Below are 27,211 nucleotides of genomic sequence, written 5' to 3' on the forward strand. Positions count from 1 at the left end.
TAACAGATTAATAATCACCTTGAATAGTGTATGGAGGGGCTGATGGTAAAGGCAGGTGGGGTGACTTTTTGGGGAGATGGAAATGTTTTCCATTTTGACTTGGGTGGTGATTACACGGGTTTACACATTATTGAACTGTACACTTAAGATGCATCCATTTTACACGGGTTTACACATTATTGAACTGTACACTTAAGATGCATCCATTTTACACGGGTTTACACATTATTGAACTGTACACTTAAGATGCATCCATTTTGGTCGGAACTGGAAAATATCATCCTGAGTGAGGTAACCCAATCACAGAAAAACACACACGGTATGCACTCATTGATAAGTGGCTATTAGCCCAAATGCTTGAATTACCCTAGATGCCTAGAACAAATGAAACTCAAAACGGATGATCAAAATGTGAATGCTTCACTCCTTCTTTAAAAGGGGAACAAGAATACCCTTGGCAGGGAATAGAGAGGCAAAGATTAAAACAGACACAGAAGGAACACCCATTCAGAGCCTGCCCCACATGTGGCCCATGCATATACAGCCATCCAATTAGACAAGATGGATGAAGCAAAGAAGTGCAGGCAGATAGGAGCCGGATGTAGATCTCTCCCAAGAGACACAGCCAGAATACAGCAAACACAGAGGCGAATGCCAGCAGCAAACCACTGATTTGAGAATAGGACCCCCGTTGAAGGAATCAGAGAAAGAACTGGAAGAGCTTGAAGGGGCTAGTGACCCCATATGTACAACAATGCCAAGCAACCAGAGCTTCCAGGGACTAAGCCACTACTTAAAGACTATACATGGACTGACCCTGGACTCTGACCTCATAGGTAGCAATGAATATCCTAGTAAGAGCACCAGTGGAAGGGGAAGCCCTGGGTCCTGCTAAGACTGAACCCCCAGTGAACTAGATTGTTGGGGGGAGGGCGGCAAGGGGAGGAGGATGGGGAGGGGAACACCCATAAAGAAGGGGAGGGGGGAGGGGGATGTTTGCCTGGAAACCGGGAAAGGGAATAACACTCGAAATGTATATAAGAAATACTCAAGTTAATAATAATAAAAAAAAAAGATGCATCCATTTTACTGCACATGAATCACACCTCACAAAGCTGATTTTGTTTAATCATAAGACCATTTTGTGATAAAGATAAGCATATGTATATATATGCAAAAACAATATATACACATATTCATTTCCGAGTAACAATTATAGATGACAAGATCATGAATGTGAGAGGGAGGGCATGAGATTGAGTGACTATCAAAGGGTAGAACAGGAGATTATAATCACGCAACTACAGTCCTTACATTTGAATTCCCCTCCAAATATTTCTATTTTTAAAAAGTTGATTTTTAAAGGGCATTCGCCCCCTCTAAGCCAGAAGCCTTATCTTCATCATGAGTCTATGGTGAATCACTCAGAAGTAAATTCTATAAGGAAAAAGCTCTTTATGAATTATACCCAAGTGCTCCACATGGATGTCTAGCCATTTGCATTATATATTCATACCTGGAGAGACAATCGTCATTTCTGATTTTAGGTGGCAAGAAGGCTATAACTGAAGTTCTCATCTTTCTAAGAACTCTGAGTACCATCCTTTTGAAAGACCCGTTCCTGGGGTGTGTATCTGTATTATTTCACACCATCCGACGTCTCAGTTGCTGGAGAGGTTAAGGTCCACTCTCTACCTGCCCCTTCCTGATAACACTAATAAATGGTGAGAGTCGGACCAGTGGGCTGACACTGATGGCCACATATGCTGTCCTATCACCTTCCCCTGCTCAAAGAAGCGCGTGCACACTGGGTGTTAGAAACTGGCAATACTCAGACCTCCCTTTCCTTTGAGTTATTCCTATCTGCCATGGGAAGCTGATGGACAACAATGAAGAATCATTAGCAAAGCCTGCCATTCTGTGCGATGAGGCCACCTATTGGGAAATCTCTCTTGGTGATTCAGAGTCTTGAGAATAGCAGGACTATACAAACCCGCACCTCAAGCTCAAACGCTGCATTACCTGTTTGGGGTGTCTGTGTTTCTTTTGAGTACCATTCTTCCGAATTTGGCAGCTTAAAACGCCAATTGTGTTTAACTTGAAGTTCAGCAGATCGGAATTCTGGATGGGCTTGGCTACATTATCTGCCTGGAATGTTAAAGTGAAACTCCCAGTGTTACTTGGGCTGTGAAAGAGGATTTGCTTTCCAGATTATTCAGTTCTTGACAGAGTTTGGTTCCCTGTGTGTAGAAGACTGAGACCCGAGTTGCTTTCTAGATTTAGAGGAACTACTATGTTCCATGACAAATGCCCTTCTTTCATCCTCCAAGCCGCTCACTGAGGGTTGAATCCCTCTCAGGCTTAAAATCACTCTGACATCCTCTTTCTGCTACAACGAGAGGGAACTCGGGAACTCTTGTCTTTGTGGATAAATTGGAAAGCAATCAAGGAAAATGTCAATTTGTACACACCACACACATACATTTATACTTACTTAGCTCACATACAAAAATAAAAAGGATAAAATAAGCAAAAAAATTATTGTGGCAATCCAGAAAACATACAAAAGTCTTGGTATGTAGTAATGACAACAAAAAATAGAAACAAAAATTAATTCAACAGATAATGTGTCTTTTGTAGTAGATTCTATGTAACTTTGTTAAAAGAAAAATAAAACTGCCTATTGATATATCTTGGGAAATGGAAGATGACATAAAAGATAAACTTGTCAACTATTTAAAACCCTTGTATTTAACATGCTACATTTTATTCTCTGTGCGGCTAGAATATATAAGAAAAGTAATAGTATGTGTACTTTAATTTCTCTGTATAGATCTTCACTGTATCACATGAATGAACCCAACAGTACCCATAAAGTTTAAGGAGCCTGTTTGAAAAGCAGTCTGTCTTAATATACAGCTTTATTGGATCTATACAAAAAACTCGGTTTGTGGGTCCCTAAAGAGGTCTGCTTCCCTTTAAAGCAGGACATATATGGTATATTGTATTTTATTTGAAGTTGTTGCTAAGTCAAGTTCAGATTTTTATCTTTTGAAAAGATTGTTTCCGGATAGATTTTATTTAAAAAGTAATAATAACAACCCAGTTGTGAAAGTCCATTCTCCAAGAACAAGGTCCCCGGTAATGAATGAGTGCTGGAAGAGAAAAAGTCAGGGACACTGATGGAGACCATCCCTGAGGTCCCACACTGAGGCAAGCACTGGGAACTAAAGCTGTGTAGGAGAGGCACTGGCAGCAAATGGAAGACAGGCCAAGAGCCTGATTAATGAGCTGATTAAAAGCAACGCTGTCAGACTTGAGCCTTGAATCAGTTATTCTAGTTAATCTAGTATTGTTTCCCAATTGGCATGTGTCTCTACTGTCAAACCCACTTAGGCCTAAGCTGCTGTTCCAACAGGAAACGCATGCTAGATCCTTCTAAACAGCTCCCAAAGCTGATGAAGTCTTGATTTGCAGAACATTAGCCAGCAGCCTGTCACTCAATGAAAACAGCATACATCCACTGGAGTGTGAGCGGTGTGGACTCAGTACCAGCGGCCTAACACATCACATTCCAACATTTGCAACCGCCACTGAGCACCCAACTTGCAGTTATCTTTACAAAGTCAAGGGCTCCAAGCAGAAAGCTAGTGTTTAATTTTATGATCATATTGCTTTCCCCGTGAACAACTTTAGATACTGTGATCCAACATAAAAAAACAAACCTCTTTTAGTCATTATAATCACTGGGCTATTCTCATGCTTTAACTCTATTGGCATGTGAGATATATATATATATATATATATATATATATATATATGTGTGTGTGTGTGTGTGTGTGTGTGTGTGTGTGTGTGTATGAAAGCATGAGTATGTGCCAAAGATAAAATACACTTTAAAGTATACACTGTGTCAAGGGTGGGGGGGATACATTGAAAAGCCACAAGGTTCAACTAAAAACCATGAGACTCTCTACTGTGTGTCTGATACTGTCCAAATAAGCTCAAACTTGCTCAGTGGTGAGCACTTGCCTAGCAAGAGAGCAAGGCCCTGGTTCAGTCCCCAGCTCTGAGAAAAAAAAAAGAAAAAAAAAAAATAAGCTCAAACTTGATACGCTGACCTCAGAACTTTGCCAGGGCCTGAAGTTGATTTCTCCTTGAGGTCACTTTCAATATAAAATAACTAATAATAATACTGTATTCAATAATAGTTAACTAATGCTATCAGAAAATGGAAACCATTGATTCTATGTATAAGTTGGTATAGGGGGGGAGGTGCTGGAGATACAGTTAAGAGCACTAACTGCTCTTCCAGAAGACCTGGGTTCAGTTCCCAGCACCTGCATGGCAGCTTATGACTGTCCTAAACTCCAGTTCCAGGGGATCTTACACCTTCACACAGACACGCATACAAGCAAAACATCAATGCACATAAAACAAAAATGAGCAAAAAATCTAAAAAGAGGCTAGAAGAGTTTTAGAAAAATTTCCACTCCTGACATTAAATGCTACTAATTTGGCTAACAAAGCTGGAAACGTTGGTGTCTGACTTGTGAGCACTCTGTACTCCTATACCCAAACTACTGTGGTTTGTGAAGAGGGACATACTGACACACAAAATAATTTTTAAGAGCCCAACAAGGCTCCTTATCCTTACCTATTATTGATACAAACTTACGTAACTAAATACACTAGACATTAATCTATTAATAGTGAACTCTTGTTCACAGTGCTCCCTCCTCCCATAGAACCAGTGGTTCTAAACACAACTGGCATGTGCGTGTTAGCTCATTTAACTAGTACTTCATGGTCCCCTACCATTGGCTACATGCTAAGCAATGAGCAGGTCTGGGCCTCTGGGACTACCTTTTGTCCTCTTGCAGCAGAGTCCACCACCGTACTTCCTCCCTGCTAAGCCCCTAGGAAGCCTGAGGATATTTCTCAGTGTGATATTAGAGTATTACCAGTCACGTGTAGAACACAAGTAGAAATACTTGGCTATCTTAGATTCTAACCAAACCACACAGAAATCGCCACCTGGGTTTCACAGTTTTCTATTTCTTCCACTTTCCTCCTCCCTTTCTGAGCATCTGGATCAACTCTTTTATATCTAGCCCAAATACCCTACCTTGAATCCTCCCGGATGCAAAGTCCTTTTTTGAATCTCTCACAATGGTACTTCAACTAGTCTATCCAATAAAGTACATGGCATATCTCTCTTTTGTTTGGTTGTGTATGTTTTTTCAAGACAGGGTCTCACTATGTAGCTCTAGCTGTCCTGGAACTCACTATGTAGACAAGAGTGGCCTCAAACACAGAGATCCAACTGGCTTTGCTTCCCCGGTGCTGGGATTAAAGATGCGCACCATTACGCCCAGCTGCATACCATACCTCTTCTATCTTTGCCATATATAATCGCCCATACATGTGCAAAACACACACACACACACACACACACACACCCCTTTCGTAAACACTAGTTCAGTTGATTGTGAAAGAACTGATTGCTGAGAACACTAATTAGGGGACACTCACTCCTCATTAAGGAGTAGTAGTGTGTTCTGTTCCTACTCTCACGGCCATCCATCCAGATGCAATTTATGCTCAAGACATAATCTAAAAGGGAAACTAAAACAGAGCTGTGACCTGTGACTCATGCTCTTCTGGCGCTATGAAGGCCCTGATACTGCGCATATGCGGTCTTGAGAGTTTTCACTCGGGGAAGGGACAAACCACCACCTAAGTTCCCCCTGGGGATCCAACAAGTGAATCAATCAGGTATACATACAGAGACTGACAGAAGCATTGGTGAACCCAAATCAAAAAGTATATGCCCAGTATGGATTGCCTATAGCTGCACAGACAGAACCCTCCCCTTCCCAAGACCCTGCAATTAGAGCAGAAAAGACAACTAGCTGAGAGGAATGGTTGGCTATTCAGGTTGAGAGTCCATTAACACTCACTCCTACTGTCTCCTTCTGAGGGGAGGTCAATAGTCAATGACCTCAGCTGGGACAGTCTTTCACCATGAATGGCCATAGCTGAGCTCATGAAGATGGTGACAGTTTAGTCACTCCTGTACGGCATATACTCAGATACATTTTCCAAGAAGAGAATCCATGGCTTTCATCTGGTGCTCGAGAGAACTCTAAGAACCAGGACACATGTGTAGCAATTCTAATAGTGGGAAAAGGGAAAACCCTACTTGGTACTGTTCTGAGATTGGCGTCCCTCTCAGGATGACTTGGATAATGCCTATCGTGTTTCCTTTGTCCACAGCTGTGTCAGTCTTTTTATCATATAAACTTCTGAGTTCAACAGACAGCATCTACTACTCAACTTTGTGTTTTCAGAACTTAAGTTTCTCATGAATGTAGCAAGCCATTTTTGGATGTTAAAAAAAAAAAAGGCATATAATTTCAGGAAACATTCTCAAAAACAATAAAAAAAATGTAAAAATAAGTAACCTAAAGATATTAGTGGGGGCTGGAGAGATGGCTCCACAGTTAAGAGCACCAACTGCTCTTCCAGAGGTCCTGAGTTCAATTCCCAACAACCACATATGGTTCACAACCATCTATGTGACCTGGTGTGTCTGAAGACAGCTACAGTGTACTTGTATACATAAATTAAATAAATCTTTTTTTAAAAAAAGATATTAGTGTTTGTCATTACTATTTTTTCTAGGCTGGGACTAGAGCTCAGTGGTTAAAGAGCTTGCCTGACATGCACAAGACCTTAGAGTCAATTTTCAGGAGTGGGAAAAATAGTACTTTTCAAACTACCCACACAAATAAGGCACTAGAAAAGAAAACGCATATTCTAAGACAACATGAGTTTATTAATGTTCATTTAAAACTATGCATGAGTTTGTCAGTATGTGGATTGGGTTCATTCCACCTCCGAGATGACAAATGACTGTCCATAAAATACACTAACTTAAACAACATGATCAATATAAACAACATGATCAATCCAATCCAAAGGGCATCTTTTAAAAAAGAACATGAGTACTTAGCTAAAAGGTAAGTTAGTCCATTAAAAGGCATCATTTTTAATGGGTCATATTTGTCACAAAGAATCATTGTATAATCCAAGCTAAATATATCCTTGCCGGGCATATCAAATTTAAGCAAAATGTCAAAAGAACTAACATTGCACTAAAAAGTAAAACATCTTCATGAATTGTATAAACATCACAGCACATTATTACTATTTGACAATAGAAAACGATGCTTCAATGTTGAACTTTTATAGTTTCTAGTAAGGAGAAACAGAAACTTCAACAACTTATGTAAATCATATAAATCTAACAGGTGATTCATAAAAAAAAGTCTCTTCAAGCATATGCAGAGACCTACAAATGTGTCTGTTTCCAATGCAAGAGACGCCCATTTGCAACCAGAGCAACTTTGGGACCCACTTCCCCATTTGCTTTATCTGTGAAAACTAGAGTTGGCCGATTATACAATAAAAGTTGCTTTGAGGGTGCCTAATCTTTAAAGTGGTAACAATTCACTAGCTATTTTATTGATCTACACACTTCAAACGTCCGTGTTAACAAGTATGTACAACATTTTAAAAGGTAAAAATTATTATATACAGCTTCAAAGATCACATCCTAACAAGAGGCTTCCCTCACCTAGTGAAACAGTGAGAGCATTAACCACCAGGTTGTGCATCAGACCAAAGAACCATCGATGGTACATCCAAATTTTTTGTCCCCTTTCAAATGCTTTCATTTTTCATTTCATGTTTCAAGCCCACCTAATTTGAATCACTGGCGATCACTCCGTGAGCAATGCTTTATGCCACAAATCAAGTCTTTTCCCATGAGTCTTTTTCCTACCCAGAAAGCTACTGTTTATTGAAGGCAATTTTACCATTCAAGATCAAATTCAGATATATAGATTCCCAGATACCTGGGTATGAAATATGCAAATCTGCCAAGAAAATTAGATATCTGTCTTCTTTTCTTTTAATATAATCCACTATATAATAGTGAACTAAATGGGTTTGTTTCATAGAAACAACTTACATTTGCCAATACAGGGCAAATGGTCTATGTACAGATACATCAGGACTGCCTAACTGACAGTGAGTGTCGCTGAACCAGGCTCCATGCCAAATGAAGCTAGTATGGTGGTACTCGCTGCTGAATGGACTTCCCCTTCAGGATACGTCGGATCTGGAAGAGAAAGGGATCGTGAGACACATTTCCAATGATCGAAGTGGTATACATATGTCTTCCAGAATTTCACTCCTCTCATAAACCCTCCACAGCACTCCTAACTTGTAAGCGCAGCCAAGTCAACTCGCCAGCCCCAAGAGTTCAAAAATGACAACTTTTACAGCGTATTTTCAAGTTTCTTGTAATGACTGTTGGGTGCAAACATCACCATTAAAACCGAAAATCGGCAACCAAAACAGGTGTATATTCATTCCTCTGCTAATCTCGACCACTGGAACTGGTGAGAAGAGCTATGTGTGCCAGCGGCTGTGGCATAGAAGTCTATCTCACCCATCGTGAGGCCGGCCTCCAGTAACGAGAAGGCAAAACCCCCGTGACACAAGACTCTGTGCATCTTAATGACTTCCGGGTCAAAGCGGTGGCCAGGAGAGCCAAATGTTAAAGCTACTGTGTGTAACTCTACGGGTCCCGGGAAAGGCCCTACACTCATCGAGAGGCACTGATTTTTGTATTCCAATCAGATAAATTGTGGTATCGGCCTTTCAGCCCACAAGAGATTAGAAACAATTAGAGGGAAAGACTGAGGTAGCTGTGAGAGCTGCTGAAATGAAACCTGTCCAATGGCCACAGCCGACTGAGGAAGGAAAAGAGGAGCCCCTCTCCATGACAGCGCACACACGATACAGAAGGAAGAACCTTCAGGGACAAGCCTCATACCCCAGCAATGCCTCAGCACGCTGGGCGTGTGACAGCATACCACGATGAAGCAGCAATCTGGGCTTGACTACCATTTACCAGTCAATCATGCTTCCTTCCTGTCCTTTCCAAATACTAATTCTTCTCTCAGTGAAACCTTACTAAAAAGTTTTTGTAACTTTTAAGGGAAATACGCGAAAACCGCCACAAACTTCCTAAGAGCTCCATGGGCAAGGTACTAGACCATTTATTTTGGTTCTGATGACAGCTTGGAATCAAAGAGAAAGCTAACCTTCATAAATTAATGTATGAGTAATAGCGTATATAATCATCTATCCAATCCTATCAATTGCCCTGATTCCCTTGGAAAAAAGAAGTCCACCAAAAATAATTTCTTAAAAGATTAAGTTCTTATGGAGAAAAGCTTACTCATGTATAACTATTCAACCCCCAATGGTCCCACTTAATAAGAACAGGATGGTTTTAAGGTATTGTAGGTTCTTTTCCATCTCTTATGGAATAGACAGAATTATAAAAACTAATATTCACTAAGCATTTATTTTCATGTGCCTGAACTACTGCATTCTACGCTGAACAGCCTACCTGCAGAGTGTCAGCTAAAGGAACTTCTACTCCCTCCCATGACCCTCACCTGTTCTCCCACAGGGCCATCGGGGACCAAATGCACCGGCTGTTCATTCTCCAAGTTCCGAGTACTGGGGTCGGCTCCCTTCCTCATCAACAGACGGACTGCATCCAACTGTGTCACCCGATACTGCAGGCTGGCAGCAACATGGAGGGCGGTGTTTCCATTGTAAGCCTGAAAACCGAGCAACAGAACCACGCATGCGCGTCATGAAGAGGGAAATCCCGGGAAAGGAACTCAAAAGACGTGGAGGTGGTAAGGTCAGTCTGACACTGGCAGCCCTGAGGTTTTCTAAAATTACCTTTGCATTCACGAAAGACAGGCAACTCGGCAACTCCAAAAAGAGGCGAATGAGTTCCAGATTTGCTTCCTCCGCTGCCAAATGCAGGGCCGTGCGGCCACTTTTACGATCCTTGGGAAGGCAAGAGAGGCGAAGAGTGAAAATCCAGATGCCGTGCCGCAGAGCAGCGGTCCTCACACTTCCTAATGCTGCAACCCAGCAACACAGCTCCTCGCGGTGTGCTCACCCCACGACCAAAAGTTATTCTCTTTGCTACTTCATAACTGCAATTTTGCTACTGTTATGAATCATAAGGCAAATATCTGTTATGCAGGATATCTGATATGTAAACCCTGAGAAAAGGGTGGTTTGACACTCCCCCAACCCCCAAAGCGGTCGTGACCTACAAGTTGAGAACTGCTGCTTTAGCCCTCTCTCGAAAGTCTAAAGCGGCTGTAGAGCTGACTTCAGATGCTTCTTCCTGCAGTCTCCCTGAAGCCCAGGTTACATGGACTCTCCAATTCCTCCTGTGTTCCAAACTAACCTTCCTACTTGACTCTTATCACTCCACTCATACACAGAGCAGCCATGTATATAAAACATTTCTTTATATTTTATATAAAATATTTCTTTCTTATGTTATATCAAAGTCCACTGATTATGTATTATGTTTGCAGACCTGGCAGCCGTCGTGTACTGCTATAGCGGGAGAAGACAGCAAGCGCTACAGGGACCCACACGGGCATCTGTGTCCCCAATGTATTTAACACAGTGTTTCAGGACACAGAAGATAATCAGTAAATAATCCCCAGATTTTAAAAAAAAAGAATATTTTCCAGTTTAACAGGGGGCTAGAGAAATGGCTCGGGGGATAACCAATCCTACCAATCCTAACTAGCTGAGCTGAGGGCCAGGGTTCACAGTGGAAGGAAAGAACCAACTCCTGTGAGTTATCCTCTGACCTCCACATGAACCCATACAAACAGCTAATTATAAAAAAAAAATATTTTTAAAAAAAAAAACAAAATTTAAAACGTCAAATCCCAGATCCCACAAAGAAAAAACCTCATTCCATTAAGGGCCATCTTTATGTTGTCAGCCCGTGGGAAGCCAAAGTAAGACTGGTTTCCAGCTTCTTTCGGGCAAAGATAAATTTATTTCATAGATAAGAGATTTTTTATTTGTTTGGATAGCCCACAGATTGAAAAGCAATCAAGAGAGCGGGTGAAAAGGTCTTTTCAAAGGTAAGCTTTTGAACTACATGCATATAAAGCCCCCTCACTCCACCAATATAAAAACAGGGGAGGAGGAGAAGCTAATCTGTGCTTGCAGGCCGGGCCTCGGCCACGCCCACCCCATCTCTGAGGTCTACTGTGCAATTACCTTTGCCTCCACGGCTGCTCCCATCTGAATCAGACACTTAATGGTGTCAACCAAGCTCTTATTCTTCAGTAAGAGATCCTGCACCTCGGGCGAATGAGGCTGCTGGCTTCTCTGCAGGTCGTGCACCACGGCATTGTGAGCCAGGACCGCACAGTGGAGGGGAGTCAGGCCTAGGAAGAAGGGCACAATGGAAGTCAGGCATCTGGTCAAGTCTTTCGGTCACGATAATTATCCTTAGAATGGACTCCATAAAACCTAGTAAGATAGTCTGCATATACTTAGGTAGTTTAAATGCCAATTTCACCTGTAAAACAATTAGCTTTATTTACTCTCTTAATTACCCTTAGAATTCATGGACCCCACTACTTCCCGTGTGGTTCTTTAACCGACAAAAGTATCAGCCACTTACCATCATAGTTCGTTGCCTCCAGATCCACAAACTGATTGCTCCTCACTGCTCCCTTCTGGATTGCCTGCAAAGTTTCAAAATGCACGCCTGTTATCCAAAGGCAAGGGCACACAACTAGTCATCTAAACTTTTCTGCTGGGAAACTTATAAACCGACCCAAAGCATGATCTTAACAACTGCCTACACGAAGCTTCTCGTACCCAAGCCCCATGTCTTTGATGCTTGGAAAATGGAAACCTGCTTTCTGACCTCTTACCTGGAGCACCTGGGAGTGGCCCTTCTCTGCACAGACATGCAGAGGTGTCCTTCCCCAGCAGTCTGTGGTGTTCACCTGGGCACCAAGGTTCACCAGGTCTTGCACAATGAGGTGCTGATTGGCAGCGACAGCCACCTGAAAGGCACTCTGTGAACATTAAGAGAAGATGATGTTTTTTAAACCCATAACGCTATCATAACAAGGAATATGAAACTAAACTGTGGCTGAAAGGAATGTCCACAGAGAGAAAATAAACCCTGTTAATAAGCAACCGAACAGAGCCAAGACAAGGAAACTAAAATAAGCTTAGGGTGCGGCTTAATTATACGCAATCTTTGGCCAAACAACTACAAAGTTAACATTAATAACTTCAAGGTTAATGGTGGCAAAAAGTCAATATCTCAAAGTTAATATTAACTGAAGTCTCTTGATCTGAGGCTCTTTAGACAATCTGCACCGGAGACTGGCTACCACTCGCTCTAGCACAAGCCCATCTTGGCCAAGGCAGCACCCTCACCTGTCCGTTGTGCTCCTTAACATCCAGCATGTGGAGAGCATTCATTTTTCTTGCAAGAACATAGGAAAGTGCCCGTCTTCCTTGGGCAACAGCAATATGGAGAAACCTGGTGAAGAGGCAAGGAGAAGAGAGGAATTGTTTCTGACTTCATTAGGTTGATCAGAGATCAATTTCCGTCGCCCTATTTCCAAGCTGATACACTCAAAATGAAACATCGCAGAGAAGGAAATTTAGCTTTTCTGACATGTTGGTAGTCTATCTGGACTGCAATGGAATCAGGATAAGAAGAGTGTTGAGGAGACATGGCTCAGTGGTTAAAAGCACTGACTGCTCTTCCAGAGGTCCTGAGTTCAATTCCCAGCAACCACATGGTGGCTCACAACCATCTGTAATGAGATCTGATGCCCTCTTCTGGTGTGTCTGAAGACAGCTACAGTGTACTCATATATAATAAATGAATCTTCAAAAACAAAAAAAAGAGTGTTGAACACCAGGCTGGGCATTTAAAACCTAATTTTGTATCAAGAAACAGAAGCATGGAGATTTTAAGTAACTTGTCCAGAGCTATAAAGACATTAATTAGTACTGAATAGGATCTAGCCTACTGGTTAATTCCTTATTGATGCCTAGTCATGGCCTAACTGTTTCTGCTCTAAAGATATAATCTACATTAGTCTTCAAAGCAGGTTAGTGGCAGAAAGTACATATTTTTAATTTAAAACAAAAAGTAATTTCTTTCGAGGGGGAAAAAAAAGATAAAAGGAACATCCTTCCTTGAAATATAAATTATCATCCTCATGCCGACCAATAAGGTTCAAGTGTGAAAGCGCATGAGACAAAAAGATACTCACGTGTCACCATCTCCATCCCTAGAGAGGAACTGTTCCTGGGAAATATTTGCCAGTTTGCTTTCTTCCTGCTCCACCTGCCACTGGAAAAATGACTTCCCTAGCTGTGTGGTGCTCATCGGGCCACCCATGATGTTCTGGAGCGACAGGGAACCACCTAAAGAGTGGGAGCCAGCATCGTGCGCCCCGACGGCCTCGCAGGCACTGCTTGGCATCAGGCTGAAGTTCTGCAGCTGAGTCTCATTTTGTGGTGGAACGCTGTGGGAAGCCTGGACGGGAACGGCCATGGTCTCCGATTCCCCTTGGCCAGTCAGTAGGGACACAAAACTCTGGCTCGTGCAGAACTGTGAGTCTTGATTATCAAAGAGGTTCGAATCATACTTGGGGGACTGGGATATTCTGGAATAAGGACTGAACTGCAGGGGTGGGTTGTGGGGATAATTCTGTTGCTGCTGCTGCTGCTGCTGTTGCTGCTGCTGCTGCTGCTGCTGCTGCTGCTGCTGCTGCTGCTGCGGTGGCAGTGGCTGTGGCTGCTGCATGTTCTGCCCTTGTGGTGAATACTGGAACATAGAAGCCTGCTCCATCATCTGTGGAGAGCCACCGACTTGGAACGGTTGGTATTTCTGAGGTGGAGAGAAGGACTGGCCTCCATGGAAATCCTGGCGTTGGTCTCTTGGGGAGTTCTGGGGGACCACGGGGCTCATCCAGCTAACCTGGACAGTGTTTAGTGAGACCGGGTTGCACTCGTTCTTGATGTTTATAATATTCTGGAGCAGAGCAGCACTGCTCTCCAGTTTGGATTCACTGTGGCGAACATCTTCCATGCTCTCCCCACGTGGAGATGTTTGTGGTGATGTCTGGAAAGGAGGAAAAAGCAACTCTCATAATCACTTCCTTTAAAAGAACTGCGAGGGCTGGGGGTAGACTCCATGCTAGGTACATGACTAGGCTTCAATCCCAAGGAGCAAAAATGTTTTATTTTCTCTTGTGTGTGTGTGTGTGTGTGTGTGTGTGTGTGTGTGTGTTTTAAATAGCAACAATATCCCAGAAACAGTTCCACAGAGTGTTCAGAGGAAAACAGCGAGATGCTTACCACAAACCGAGTGGGCAACAGAGCTGGCCTCTTGCAAACTGGTCCATCGGCCAGAGGGTCAGGTCCCTTTCTTTTCCCCACTGCAGACACTGCACTCTTCAGGTCTGTTCCCAAGGAAAGAATATGCCATCAGTCATCATTCCAACTTGACAAATTCCATCTCTATCCCCACGGAGTCATTTTACTCTAAAAGGACTGGTGAGATTGTGAATGGACAGATGGCACTCTTACCTGTCAGTTGCTCAATGTTCACACTCTGGGTCTGCAAGGGAAAGGTTCCAACTTAGTACATGCAAAATGGTTTCTCACGTGGTGAAGACCTGTCTCTCCCACCCTCTACAGTACACCATAAGCCTCTGGGAAAATAAATCCTGACAGAACCAGCTACCTCCATTCTTTCTTCCTCTTTTCCCCCCCAATCCCCGCCATCTCCTTCTGCTTCTACTTCTAGCCTATTCAATCCTGGTCAGGGTGAAATAAGTAAGGCCATCTGATTCATCCCTCTCCAGTCAAAATGGTTTCTTTGTACTGAACCCTACAAATCCCCTTGTCCTCAAACTGCTTTGTTTGCTCATTAAATTTCTCGTACACTCTTGGCGCTGAGCCAAGGGCAAGGAGTACAGCACAAATATATCCTGTCCTAGGAACTTGGTCATCTATAAAAAATTGCAAGTGACTTACTGGACCTAGGTTAGCAAACAACATTAGCAGACAGACTCCCACCCACTCAGAACAGGGAACAGATGCCACTACCTTAAACTCGTCCACCGCTTGGCCGGAAGTCTTCTGTTTATTACTTCGGATATGCAGCAGTAGCTCTTTCACCGAGTTCTTCACTCGAACACCTTGAAAGGGGCCTCTCTGCTGCCTGCCCACCCCCATATGGGGCTCAACTGTTCAGAAGAAAAGGAAAAGTCTCAATGACATCGTTTCGCAGACTCGAATCCCAGCCAATCCTTCCCAATGCTCAAAGCCTTCCCAACACCCTTGGTCCATGGATTCCCATTAGCAGTGTCCAGTACTTCTCAAGGGGTCTGTGTTGACTGACCCTCCAACCAGGCACCCTCACGAATTAAAGTGCTATCAAATGTGATGAAGGATCCTCGAGGCCAGCGAATAAAGCCTCTCTGTCGCTAAGTACTATTTACTCATGAAATAGGATCCGAGGTTCTGCCAAGATCGCAGACTTATATATCATTGTTCTTGACTTTGAGAAATCCTTGGAGCAGAGTATAAACGAGGCATTTGTAGTTGTTAAAACAAGGTCTTTTATGTTCATATAGAAATCATAAAGTACCTTTATGCTATTCACCTAACAAGGAACAAACTTCCTTTAAAGATCTCAAAAGTCAACAATTAAAAAGCCAGCCAATAGGGACTTAAGACTTCTTAGTATTTCCTTAATTAATTTGTGCCAAGAAAGCTGCTTAAATTCACTTAGCACATTTACACACACACACACACACACACACACACGCACACACACACACGCACGCACAGGATTTCCCCCTCACTTACTCTTAGAATTACGTACATGGGCGTTCTAAGTAAAAAGGAAACAGGCGTGTTCACCTTAAAACTTCAGAAGGCAGTGTAGCATTTACTATGAGTACAGTATTCCACTCCTAGCCACAGATATGTAACAAGCTCTCGTACATGAATTGAACACATTTGGGAGAGTAACAGGAAAACAAAATGGAGAACAGGGCATAATTTGGCTATCTATGCCACAAGTGTGACTTAGAGACAGTCATGGGAGAAAATAAAATGGTCAAATACCCTTTGGCTTTAAGTTCAGGGATTTCCATAAACACACAAATGGCCAGAATTTAACAGCACTCCTCTGGAGTGACAGGAGTTAAAACTTCCATGTCCACGTCATAGGGAGAAGAAAACACAATTTCAGGAATCCCCTACGGCTTGTGTGGTAAACCAAGAACTAGAGATTCAGCCATTTGTCGTAGGTCAATGGGCCGATGGACTTCAGAAGGGGCTGCCAACGCACGCACGCACACACGCACACCTCACTTCTCAGGTAAGCTGTAGACAACAGTGCGACTTAAGGCACATCGTTTTAAATTAAAAATAAACTTAAAAAAAAAAAAGACAACCAAATCTTGAGTGGCCAGCAGTAGGAAACTGCAAGGAGTCATTCTTTAAAATAACTGCGATGAGAAGCTCCAACAACTGAAATAATTTAGGCAGTGTTTAAATCTACCCACAGCTGCATCCTGTTTTCCCCCAAATTATGCAACTCGGTTCGTGAAGAAAGGAAACCATGAAATCCGCAGCTAAAGGAAGGGCTTCGCTAGATGTAACTTTTCCATTCTCAAGCACACAGAGGAAACAAGACGGCAGAATTCTGAACAGGCCTCTGAAACGCCATCATAAACTAAACGCAGAACACTAAGTCACTTTTCCTAACCCAGCTTTCCTCTACGTCCTGTTTCCTCTACGTTTCTTTTTCTTTTATTCATCCCCACAAATATATTACGTATAAGCGTGGCTTTAAATCCAGTTCCCAACGCTTTATCCTCTGCCACTGCTTCTCACTCAAGAGTTACAAGAAGAAAACTACTTCTCCATCGGCCCCCCCAGCCTCATAGTAGTATAATTATTTCTCAGAGGTTCTTGAGTTCAGGGGCCGGGAAGAAGTGAAAAGGGAAAGGGTTATGAGATGGGAGGAAAGAGAATCCGAGACTCTCAAGTTCTTTCCCCAGGAAGCCAGCGCCCTAGCCAGCAGGGGTCCTAGGGGCTGGAGCCCATGCACCCTGGGCTCCACAGTCAAGAACAACCTAACAGAATCAGGACGCCAACCTAGTCACTCATGACTACTTCGTGTCTGTCCCGCCGCTAAGGAAGTCGCAGGGGCCGCGTAACGTCTCGACTATCGGGGGGAGTCCCGCCCCATCCTCCCAGCGTGTGAACCCCGAATAGAGGGGCGCGGAGTCCCGCGGGTGGGTACCTTGCGGGCGCTCGGCGCGGGCGCCACCTCTCGGACGGGACTCCACGGCCCCGCAGGAGGACACCGAGGAAGTGGAGGAGAAATCGGAAGAGTCGGAGCCGGGCGAGCCGGGCGCGGAGGGAACCGCGGACAGGTAACCGGTGTCGCCGGCGCCGGGGGCGGAGGGAGGCGAGGCTCCGTAGAAGTAAGCGAGGTTGAGCGGGCTGGTCATGAGGCCGCAGTCGCCGGCCGCGTCCAGCAGCCCCTCTCCGCCGCGGCTGTCGTCCAGCAGCTTGTCCACGATCATGCTCCCAGGCTAGGCGCTCGGGGTCCCCAGACACCTGCGCCACCGGCTGGCTACGCGGTTGGCTGCGGCAGAGCGACTAGTACGTGCGCGCCCCGGGGCGGCTGCGCTATTTAACCGGCCGACCTCCTTTCCGCGCCCCGCCCGGCCATTGGCGGCGCCTGGGCTGCCTCCCGCCCCGCCTCCGGATGCGTCTAGTTTCCAGTAAAATGCCCGGGATGAGGCAATGTGCCCTCCGCCCTCGCCCCGCCCCGCCCGGGCCGACCGGTTGTTTTCCGGCGGCTCACCTGGAAAGCCCGGCTAGCACCGGCGCCCCAAACCCCAGCCGGTGCCAGCTCCAAGCCTTCCCGGGTTGGCCTGCGCTTGGCGCACCGCAACCCAGGGGATCGGGGTCGGCGATGAGCCGCCTGTGCAGGGTCTGTGATCCCCGCGGGACGGCGGGAGCCCTGGGCCGGGAGAACGGGTCCGTCCAGTTCGCGGAGCGGGAAGCCAGAGCCGTGCGTGCAGAGTTCAGTCTCTTCCCGTGCCTCCCAGCACTTAACCCGCCCCCAAACCTGGACGCGGTTGCCCACGGACTTTTCAGGCCTGGTCTCAATTTCAGAGCGCTTGCAGTTTTTCTAACTTCCTATCTGGGCCATAAGTATTTTTTTAATATACAGTATTGGAATAAACAGCAATGACCACCCTTTTGTATCCTTCAACACTACAGTCTTCTAGCAAAATGAATACACATACGTGCGTGTATATTTTTGTATGTTTTATATTATTTTTACGTACCATGTAGTGTTTTATTCTGTGCAACTTGATCTTATGTCTGATAAACATAGGGATTTTGATGTTTCTATCTTGAACACTTTTTTCAATGTTTATACTATGGCCGCAAATCCAACTAGCGAACCGTCAAGGGAAGTTTAAGGGTGAGAAAGAATGAATGAGTAAGTCTAAACTTTCAAGTAAAATATTTTATCCCGTAGGAAAAAGGTATGCGCGCACATATTAAAAGAAACTGACTATGGTTAAGCATCCTGAGAGGTACAACGTTCACGGAACAGCCTAAAAACAGAGAGACTTTCTTGTGGAGAGGTGAGGGAGGTCAAGGAGAAAGGGGGAAGTCTTCTCAAAGGTGGCTTTGAGACAAGCCCTTAAGGATGGCCCTAAAGCCTTTGCAGGAAAATCATCAGCCAAGAATTACTGCCAGGAGTCAGGGAAGAATTCACAGCGCCTTTTGGAGTGCCAAAGGGAAGACAGCGTAAATGTAAAAGGTAACCTTCAGTGGAACACCTCCAGGGGCCAGCGAAGATACTAGAATTTTGATGCTCACTGAAGGAATGTGAAGGAATCTGAAGCAGGCAAAATCGAATCTGGAAACCGTTTTAGAGGTGATGAAACTGAGGGGAGTCCTAGTGGCCAGTCAGAATGAACTGCCATAGCCTAAGAAAAATAACGTAGCCTGGAAGAAGAAGCAGTTGCAAAGGGGAAGGTGGAAATTTATGTAAGTAAATTGCTCTGCTGGGCAGAATCCACAGATCCAGCATGGCCGATGAGGGGGTTTGGGGGAGATACGCAGGCAGCCCACGTCACTACAGGGCTTGAGGCAGGTATTGAGCCTGATTAAAAGCACAGCTAAGGGGTTGAGGATTTGCTCAGTGGTAGAAGCGCTTGCCTAGGAAAGCGCAAGGCCCTGGGTTTGGTCCCCAGCTCGAAAAAAGAACAAAAAAAAAAAAAAAAAAAAAGCACAGCTAAAATTCATATCAATAAAGTCTTACAGTTCGCACACCCGCTTGTTTTCTGGAAATAAACAAATATGGGGAAGTGAGGGGATTTGATTCCCTAACTGTTGGCTGTTTAGGCTCAGGTGCTGTGCTCAGGCAGCCTTGAGAAAAGAACGTCAAACATCTAACACTCCACACAGCCACCCGGCAGCTGCAGCCATGTGCTTCTAAAACACAACTCCAGCTTCTCAGGGTGCAGCCTTGAGCGAGAACTGTCTCAAACAGACAGCCTGCACCAGACCTCCCCTCGGAACCTTTCCCTCTCAGGCCAGGTTGAAGGCATGTCCCCTGCTAGTGGTCTCTGAGAGAGACTGCTGTGACTGCTGCAGAAGGGACGATGTTGTGATCGGTGTGAATACAACCCCTCCTTTGCAGGAAGGTTATAGGTGACTAGTGCAAACACTCCTTTTCTGGCTTATACAAGGAGCAGGCTGCCCCGCCCACAAGGGCTGCGACACCCAGTGGTTCTTCCTTCACACTGTTTCAATTAAAGGCCCTTGAATGATGTTGCCTCCGGTTTTTGTGATTAAATTTTAAGTTCGCATACAAAAACAATGGGTGCCATTGTGGCACTTTTCTCTGTCAAACTCTGTTCCAAGTCACCTCCTTCCCCCACTATCTGCCCCCTGTCCCCACTGGTTAGATAACCTTCTCCTAGAATGCCGGTTTTAACCCTCTGATTCCATCACCACCTCTCTACCCTCCTTTCAGATCTTTGTCTCATTTCATGACCCCCTTTTCTAGTTCTATCTCTCTCTCTCTCTCTCTCTCTCTCTCTCTCTCTCTCTCTCTCTCTCTCTCACACACACACACACACACACACACACACACACACACACGAATTGTCACAGTGATTAAAATCCTCATTCGTCTAACGTGGGTCTGACGCTGTTTTAAAGATGAAGATGAGAAGACCGGTCACCTTTAGGCTCAGATGCACTGTCTGCATCTAAGGACAAAGGAAAGACAATAATGGATCATAAAGCTCTGCGACTCGTGGAGAGGAGAAACCTCTTCCAAAGTGACCTGAAGACACGCTGGCGGTGCAGATGTTAATAATTTACTTTCTTGTGTTTCATACAACAGAACAGTTCGAACCATTTTTATGGTACCGGTGATGTTGTAACACCATCATCAGACCAGTAATCCAGAGTTCTAAAAATGGAACCGAATCTTTTGAGTGTAAGTGTAATGAACTTCCTTAATACTGCAAATAGTTTAGAACAGCATTTCGTATTTGAAATGGAGACGCCGGTGTCTAAGAGGGTGAGCTATTGGACTGTATTGGCAGAAGTGAGCGGGCAAGAAGGCAGTAATGTCTGCTCATTGATTTGCTGACAGAAAGGGGAGGGAGTCAGGGGAGAAAAAAAAAAAAGACAGTACCGCCACTTGCAAATGGCATGGCAGCTCAGCAAACAGCAAACAGCTCTTGTGGAGAATTCTGCTTCTGCCTGAGAAAGCTCTACAGACTGTTCCTGCTATTCCGTCGCACTCACCTGATATCAGCCCAGTATCTCACATGAATGTCTGACTACAGATGCAACCAGTGTTGAGACATCTGAAATGTACACTCGCTTTTTGAATCTCAACTCAATGCTAGGGGTAAAAAAAACTTATGTTTCACTTAAGGAAGTCCTAGAGAGAATCATGGTTCTACAACAATACCAACCAACCAGAGCTCCCAGGGACTAAACCACTACCCAAAGTGGACACACGGACAGACCCATGGCTCCAGCTGCATATGTAGCAGAGGATGGCCTTGTTGGGCACCAAAGGAAGGAGAAGCCCTTGGTCCTGGCAAGGCTGGAGCCCCCAGTGTAGGGGAATGTCAAGGGGGGTGGGAAGGGGGGGTGTTTGGGGAAGGGAACACCCTCATAGAAGAAGGGGAGAGGGATGGGATAGGGGGCATATGGACAGGAAATCGGGGAAGGGAATAACATTTGAAATGTAAATAAAAAATATCCAATAAAAAAAAAGAATCATGGTTCTAAATGTTATTCATACTGATCCCTGAAATATGGGCCACATGAATTTTCTGTGTGGCAAAGGAAGAGACATACAAAGGTGTTTGTGGTACCTTGAGGTACAGTGATTGCCTTTAAGTGGTGAACAGCATGGCTTGCCATTGGTTCTAATCAAACACTGGGCTGTAAGTCATTGTCACAAAAATACCAACTTCATGTGAATGCCAAACTGGATATTCTGATTTTTTTTTTTTTTTGGTTCTTTTTTTCGGAGCTGGGGACCGAACCCAGGGCCTTGCGCTTCCTAGGCAAGCGCTCTACCACTGAGCTAAATCCCCAACCCCCTGATTTCTTTTTAATTACAAAGTAGATCTGCTCTATCAAGAAGAATATTTGATGACAATGACAGAATTTAAGGTTTTTAATGAAAAAGTAGAATTTGAAGCGATCTCTGTCAGATCTCCTGAGTTGGAGAGCCTCCCAATACTTAAAAACTTCTGTGATGAGGCCAGTGTGATGTTATTCACAAATATACATATGTGTGCGTATTGCTATACCCATGATAAAGCATTAGAAAATCTACACTCGATTAACTCTATGTTCCAGATGAACAATGCAAGACATTACCAAAACTCAACTACAGGTAAAAGAGCGTACAAGCCAGACCAATGGATTTAATGAATCAAAACAAACTTTAGCTGGGATCTAGGAATGTAGCTAGCTCAGTGGGAGAGCACTTGCCCAGTGTGAAAAAGGCCTTTGGCTTCAGTTCCCAAAAACACTCACACAAAAAGTCCTGAAAGCGAAGTGATACATACTTGAAATACCAGTGCTGCCTAGGAGGCAGAGGCGGGAAGACCTAGAGTCCAAGACTACATAGCCTGGACTACATAGTGAGATCTTGGCTAGCCTCAGGTACATAGTAATGTCTCAAAAAAAAAAAAAAAGTTGATTGGAATGATTTAAATATCAATCTATTTTTCAACACCTTTACATTTGAGGACTCAAACTAAGTAAGATTCCTGGGTTAAAAGTGCTTGCTGTTCTTACAGAGGGTCTAGATTCAGTTCCCAGAACCCACAACTCACAATGCACGACTACCTGTTACTCTAGTTCCAAGGGATTGAACATGCTCTTCTGGACTCCAAGGTCACCAGGCACACATGGTATAAATACACACACACACATACAAACATACATACATACATACATACATACATACACATACATACAAAACGCTCATAAGTGTAAAATAGAAATAAATATTAAAAAACAAATTGCACATTCAAAGACTCCTTTTGTGAAGTTGGGACGGTGTACACAGTCTCACTCCATAACAGAGACTGCCCTGGAAGTCACTGAGATAAGTCCAAACTGGCTGCAGTTCTAGTGTCTCTGCCTCCCAACTGCTCGGCTTAGAAGGATGGGCCACCTTTAACCTCACTTCCTTTCAGATACAGATAATGTGTATCTCTCAGCCGAGCCTTATATAAAGACATGAATGCCCGTGCGCCAGAATTTTAATTCTAAAAGGCTTCTAAGGATATCCTTTAATGTACAACCCTTAATTCAGCATCTAAAACTTGAAGGTTTTGGTTGGGGGGAGGGGTTTGTTGCTGTCCTTGCTTTTAATAGAGACTCACTCTGAATTTCTACAAATAAGGAAGTTGTGTGTGCCACATTAAAAACAGCAATTCCAGAAATGTCTGGGAACCAAAAAAGAAGCCAGTATGGGTCATGTACAAAATAGACGTCGCCAAAGAAAGAATTAAAAATGATAGCCACAAAATATAATCTATACTTTCATACTGATACTGTCAGTGGTGGTTGTGATCCCTCCTGGAAGTCCACACACACTGAATACTGTGTTAGGTTTTTTACATTCTATCCAGTGTACATAAGGATGGGAAAAAAAAAAATGGTCAAAGACGGAAGTGACGTCAATAAAGTCAACGGTCAAAAACTAAAATGGCGGCTAGCAAGGTCTTGCCAACCGCAGCCTGTGCTAGCAGATAAAATACAAGCATTCTTAGCCATGGACGGAAAGAACGTAACCCTGATGTCAACAACAAAATCTGAGCTTTCTGTTATCAGAGATATGTGGGTTTAATACAGACTTAATCACAATCAGCGGAACAATCACCTCCCCTCCCCCAAAACCGCGTCTGTTTACATTTTCAGTATACCATGAGTCAGAAACTGGAGACCACAGGCTCTAAGCTAAACCCAACCCTTTGTGCAAAATGCTACCTAAAAATAGTTTTTACACTTTTCTAATCATTCGTTTTAAGTGCCTGTTTAAGTACTTACATAATATCCTCCATCTTCTCTCTTGGCCCTTAAAACCTCGAATCTTTCTATTTGACCTACTGTGGAAAAAAATTCCACCCTCTGATTTAAGCAGAGGCGCTTAGAGGTTCTGTGCTATAACTATAAAACATGCAAACCCAATTCTAGCAATTTCCAGTGATATGACCTTGGGCAACTCCCTTCATCTTTGAGTATTTCGGTTTATGCTCCTAAAAATTGAGAAAAAGTAGAATTTAAACCAAATTTTAAATGTCATATGAGATCATGTCAAGTGCAGGTAATATACTGGACATATTCTAGAAACTGAACAAATATTAATCCTCATGTCATTTCTATACTTATTGTGAGTTAAGAGTAAACCTCTGTATCTCTGTGTCTGAAGCTAGAAAAGGAGGAATAGATTACACACTGGATGACCTGTCAGTCATAACTTGTCTCTGCATAGCAAAGACTTTCACATTTGTGCCACTAAACTGGTTAAGAAGGAGCTGGATGCCATTTAAAATATTGTACTGTTGAATTAATACATTAAAAAACTTAGAATGAACGATTCCTGAAGATGTACCAATCAGTGATGAGTCAGCAAATCAGCAATGAGTCAGCAAATCAGCAATGAGTCAGCAAATCAGCAATGAGTCAGCAAATCATCGCTTCTCTCAACATTCTTCCATCTTTCCTGTATCCCAACATCACGTCAAATTCCAGCTCCTGAATCTCATTCTAGATTTTACAGGCCTGTCCCATTACCTGCAGTGTGACCTCTTTGTCCACCTACATCAACCAATAAAGTACAGAGTTCCAGAGAAACCAGAGTAGAGTCTGGGGTGGTGGGGAAAAGAAGGGATAACAAAAAATAAATAAATAAAAGGAAGGATGAAAGCAAGGTTTTGGGTTTTGGTTTGGTTTTGTTGGGCTTTTGGATTTTGTTTAGTTTCATATGTCCAAAGTCTCAGAATCCTTGATCAATGACTCTAGGCCATTTCCCAAAGTTTCCAGACTTGTATGACTCTTACCAATGGGTGCTCTGTGCCTCATACCCTCTTCACACTGGTCTGGGGCTCCTAGAATAATTCCCCAGTTGATTTCAATAGTTCCCCCTCCCCCACAAAAAGGAATTCCCCAGCTGTTGAAGCACCCTCATTTAAATTCCCTCATCCAATAATTCTAGTGTCATTTATACCATTCAGACTGCTGAGAAAGGAGGACTGTCATAACAAGAGAACTCAAAAATAGACTTAGATGTGCCTTGTGTGGTTCCTTAGCAGAGACTGGAGTTGTTTTAAATGCCTAGGCAACCTACGGTTGTATTTTACGACAACTCCATGGCCCCAGTCCATAGCAGCAGCATTACTGAAGGAAACGTGTGGACAAGCGTGGCAGGCATACTTGTTATTTGTAAATGGGGCTCTGGCTCCCACCCAGCTACAATGAGGTAAGAGTCTAAGTCAAGTGTATCGAATAAAGGCGAGCTAACAGAAACCCGAAACTGACAACTAACAACAATGTACACATAAACAGATAATCAGAGTAACCAGACTGCAGAAATGCCCTAATTTTTAGACAGAGTCACATCTAGTTTCTTAAAAGGAAACGCAGTAGCCAAGGAGGACACCAGTGATCTTTAGTCAAGGGGAAGGCACACGTCTCTGACCTGAGTCAAGCCTCGAGGTGCTGAGGCTGACCTTCCCTCTAAATCCCAATCCCGTGCTGCCACGAGTGTGACTGACAGCTGTCTAACCTATGGGAGACAGCTCAAGTGGTATAGACAGGAAGAACTTAGTCCAATCTCTAGAACATATGTAAGGAAATGTCAAATGAGGTAGCACACATACGTGTGCACACATACACATATGCATGTACAGACCACACTACAGAGACACACAAAGATGGACAGCACCAAGTAGAATACCCAAGCCTGTGCTCAAGTTTCCATATGCACACACATGCACACCTCACACATATGTGCATGCACACACAAATATGTACATATAGGCATACAAAAGAAAGAAGGAAGGAAGGAAAGAAGAAAGAAAAAAAAGATGATCCAACTCATTTTTCCTCTTTGCACCAATATACCCATCAAACGACCCTCTTCATGATCTATGGAAATGGCCTCGTTTGCTTTTTTTTTTTTTTTTTGCAAGTACAAAACCCTGAGTGCAAATCCGTAGCACTTAAGCCCTGGCATTGGGAGGTTAGGACGGCGCATGCTGAAAGCTGTCAATAGCCAGCCCAGCAGAAATGGCAAGTTCTGATTCACTGAGAAACCCTGACTCAAGGCTGAATGAACGGCAGACATCAAAAGGACCATGCCTAAAGTCCTACTCTGGCCTCTGCGTGTGCCTGCACGCACCAGCTCGTCCAAAATGCATTCACCATACACACCCCACCTTTCCAGAAATTTCTAAACAACTTAAGGGCGTGATGCTTTTTCTCCCTCGTTTCACCATAAGAAAGTTCTAATAGTTCCTTCTCCAAAGTGGCCCCTATCCACCCCTTTGTACTCGTTCAGTCTCGGGACCACACGTAAAAGGAAAAGAGCAGACCCTCAAAAGCTGTCTTCTGACCTTTACACATACACCATAGCACACACATGCCAACACTCTTACACACACATGCATACACACAATAAATAAAAATAAATAATTTAAAATTATTAATAATAATAGCAACTAGAGAGGATGTGGAGATGGGTGAGTGGTTAAATTGATTCCTGTGCAAGCATAAGGTTCTGAGTTCAGATACCGGGCACACATGTAAAGCATCAGTGTATGGCATACAGGTCTAGGATCCCAGCATAGGAGGCAAAGACTCCTGGGGCTCTCGGCTAGCCAATCTAGCTGAATTGGTGTGCTCCAGGTTGAGTGAGTGAGCCCTACTGAACCGTCAATATATAAGGTGGAGAAGTGATTGATGGAGACGCCCGTCCTCACAAATAAATGAGTAGACAGAAAAAGTAGCTGGAAGTTTTGGAAGGCCGTTCTGCTCAGCTGCTGGACCCAATGGCAGAGTCTAGATGAAACCAATCATCCCTAAGCCTGATTCCGCATCCTCAGAAAGGTGGGGCTGTCAAACCAGCCATCGATTCTATGACAGTCTGAACTGCCTGCCATCCCAGCGCCAGAGCATTCCCGTGTTGATGTCATATGCTTCGAGACTTCAAAAATAAGACGATAGTTGGAGACAGGCCTTTACAGATAAGATAAGGAAAAGTGAGGTCTAAAGGAGCCGTATTCCAATTAGCATAAACAGCGTCTTAAAAGGCACTAGTGATGTGCACAAAGAAAGGCCCTGTGCAGGAGCCCTGTGCACGCATATGGAGAAGGATCCATGGCAAGGTGAGCGAAGAAGCCTCAGGACAAGTCAAACTTGCTGGGCCTAACTCTGGACTTCCTGTTCCCAGAACAGTGTGGGAATAATATGGGGTTGGTTGGTTGGTTGTGTGTGTGTGTGTGTGTGTGTGTGTGTGTGTGTGTGTGTGTGTGTGTGTATGTTCGTGTGGACCTATACATGCAGGTATGAGTGGAGGCCAGAGTATCCGTTTTGAGTGTCATATCTCAGGCACCATACACCTGGGTTTGTGTTGTGTTGTATTGTG

At 43.9% G+C, this 27,211-nt stretch overlaps 1 protein-coding gene across 1 annotated transcript; it reads right to left on the reverse strand.

Annotated features, from left to right (window-relative positions):
- Positions 1-6,820: 6,820 nt before the first annotated feature.
- On the reverse strand, positions 6,821-17,666 carry Nfkbiz (NFKB inhibitor zeta). The gene is made up of 12 exons (XM_032900291.1): positions 17,285-17,666; positions 15,073-15,212; positions 14,551-14,581; positions 14,320-14,423; positions 13,230-14,083; positions 12,379-12,484; positions 11,862-12,008; positions 11,606-11,669; positions 11,197-11,366; positions 9,835-9,945; positions 9,540-9,707; positions 6,821-8,188 (listed from the first exon to the last, which is right to left on the reverse strand). The coding sequence occupies exons 1-12, from the start codon at positions 17,568-17,570 to the stop codon at positions 8,135-8,137; spliced, it is 2,235 nt and encodes a 744-aa protein (XP_032756182.1). The 5' UTR covers positions 17,571-17,666; the 3' UTR covers positions 6,821-8,134.
- Between the last annotated feature and the right edge of the window lie 9,545 nt (positions 17,667-27,211).

The sequence above is a fragment of the Rattus rattus genome, chromosome 4, assembly GCF_011064425.1.
Source record: "Rattus rattus isolate New Zealand chromosome 4, Rrattus_CSIRO_v1, whole genome shotgun sequence".
Lineage (NCBI taxonomy): Eukaryota > Metazoa > Chordata > Mammalia > Rodentia > Muridae > Rattus > Rattus rattus.

Bases quoted from the DNA above. Each gene is read 5' to 3' on its own strand.
- Nfkbiz (XM_032900291.1), bottom strand. From the start codon at position 17,570: ATGATCGTGGACAAGCTGCTGGACGACAGCCGCGGCGGAGAGGGGCTG. The intron at 14,582-15,072 runs GTAGTGGCATCT...TTTCCCTTGCAG, and splicing joins AAGCGGTGGACGAGTTTAAG to ACCCAGAGTGTGAACATTGA. The intron at 14,424-14,550 runs GTAAGAGTGCCA...CCTTGGGAACAG, and splicing joins GAACATTGAGCAACTGACAG to ACCTGAAGAGTGCAGTGTCT.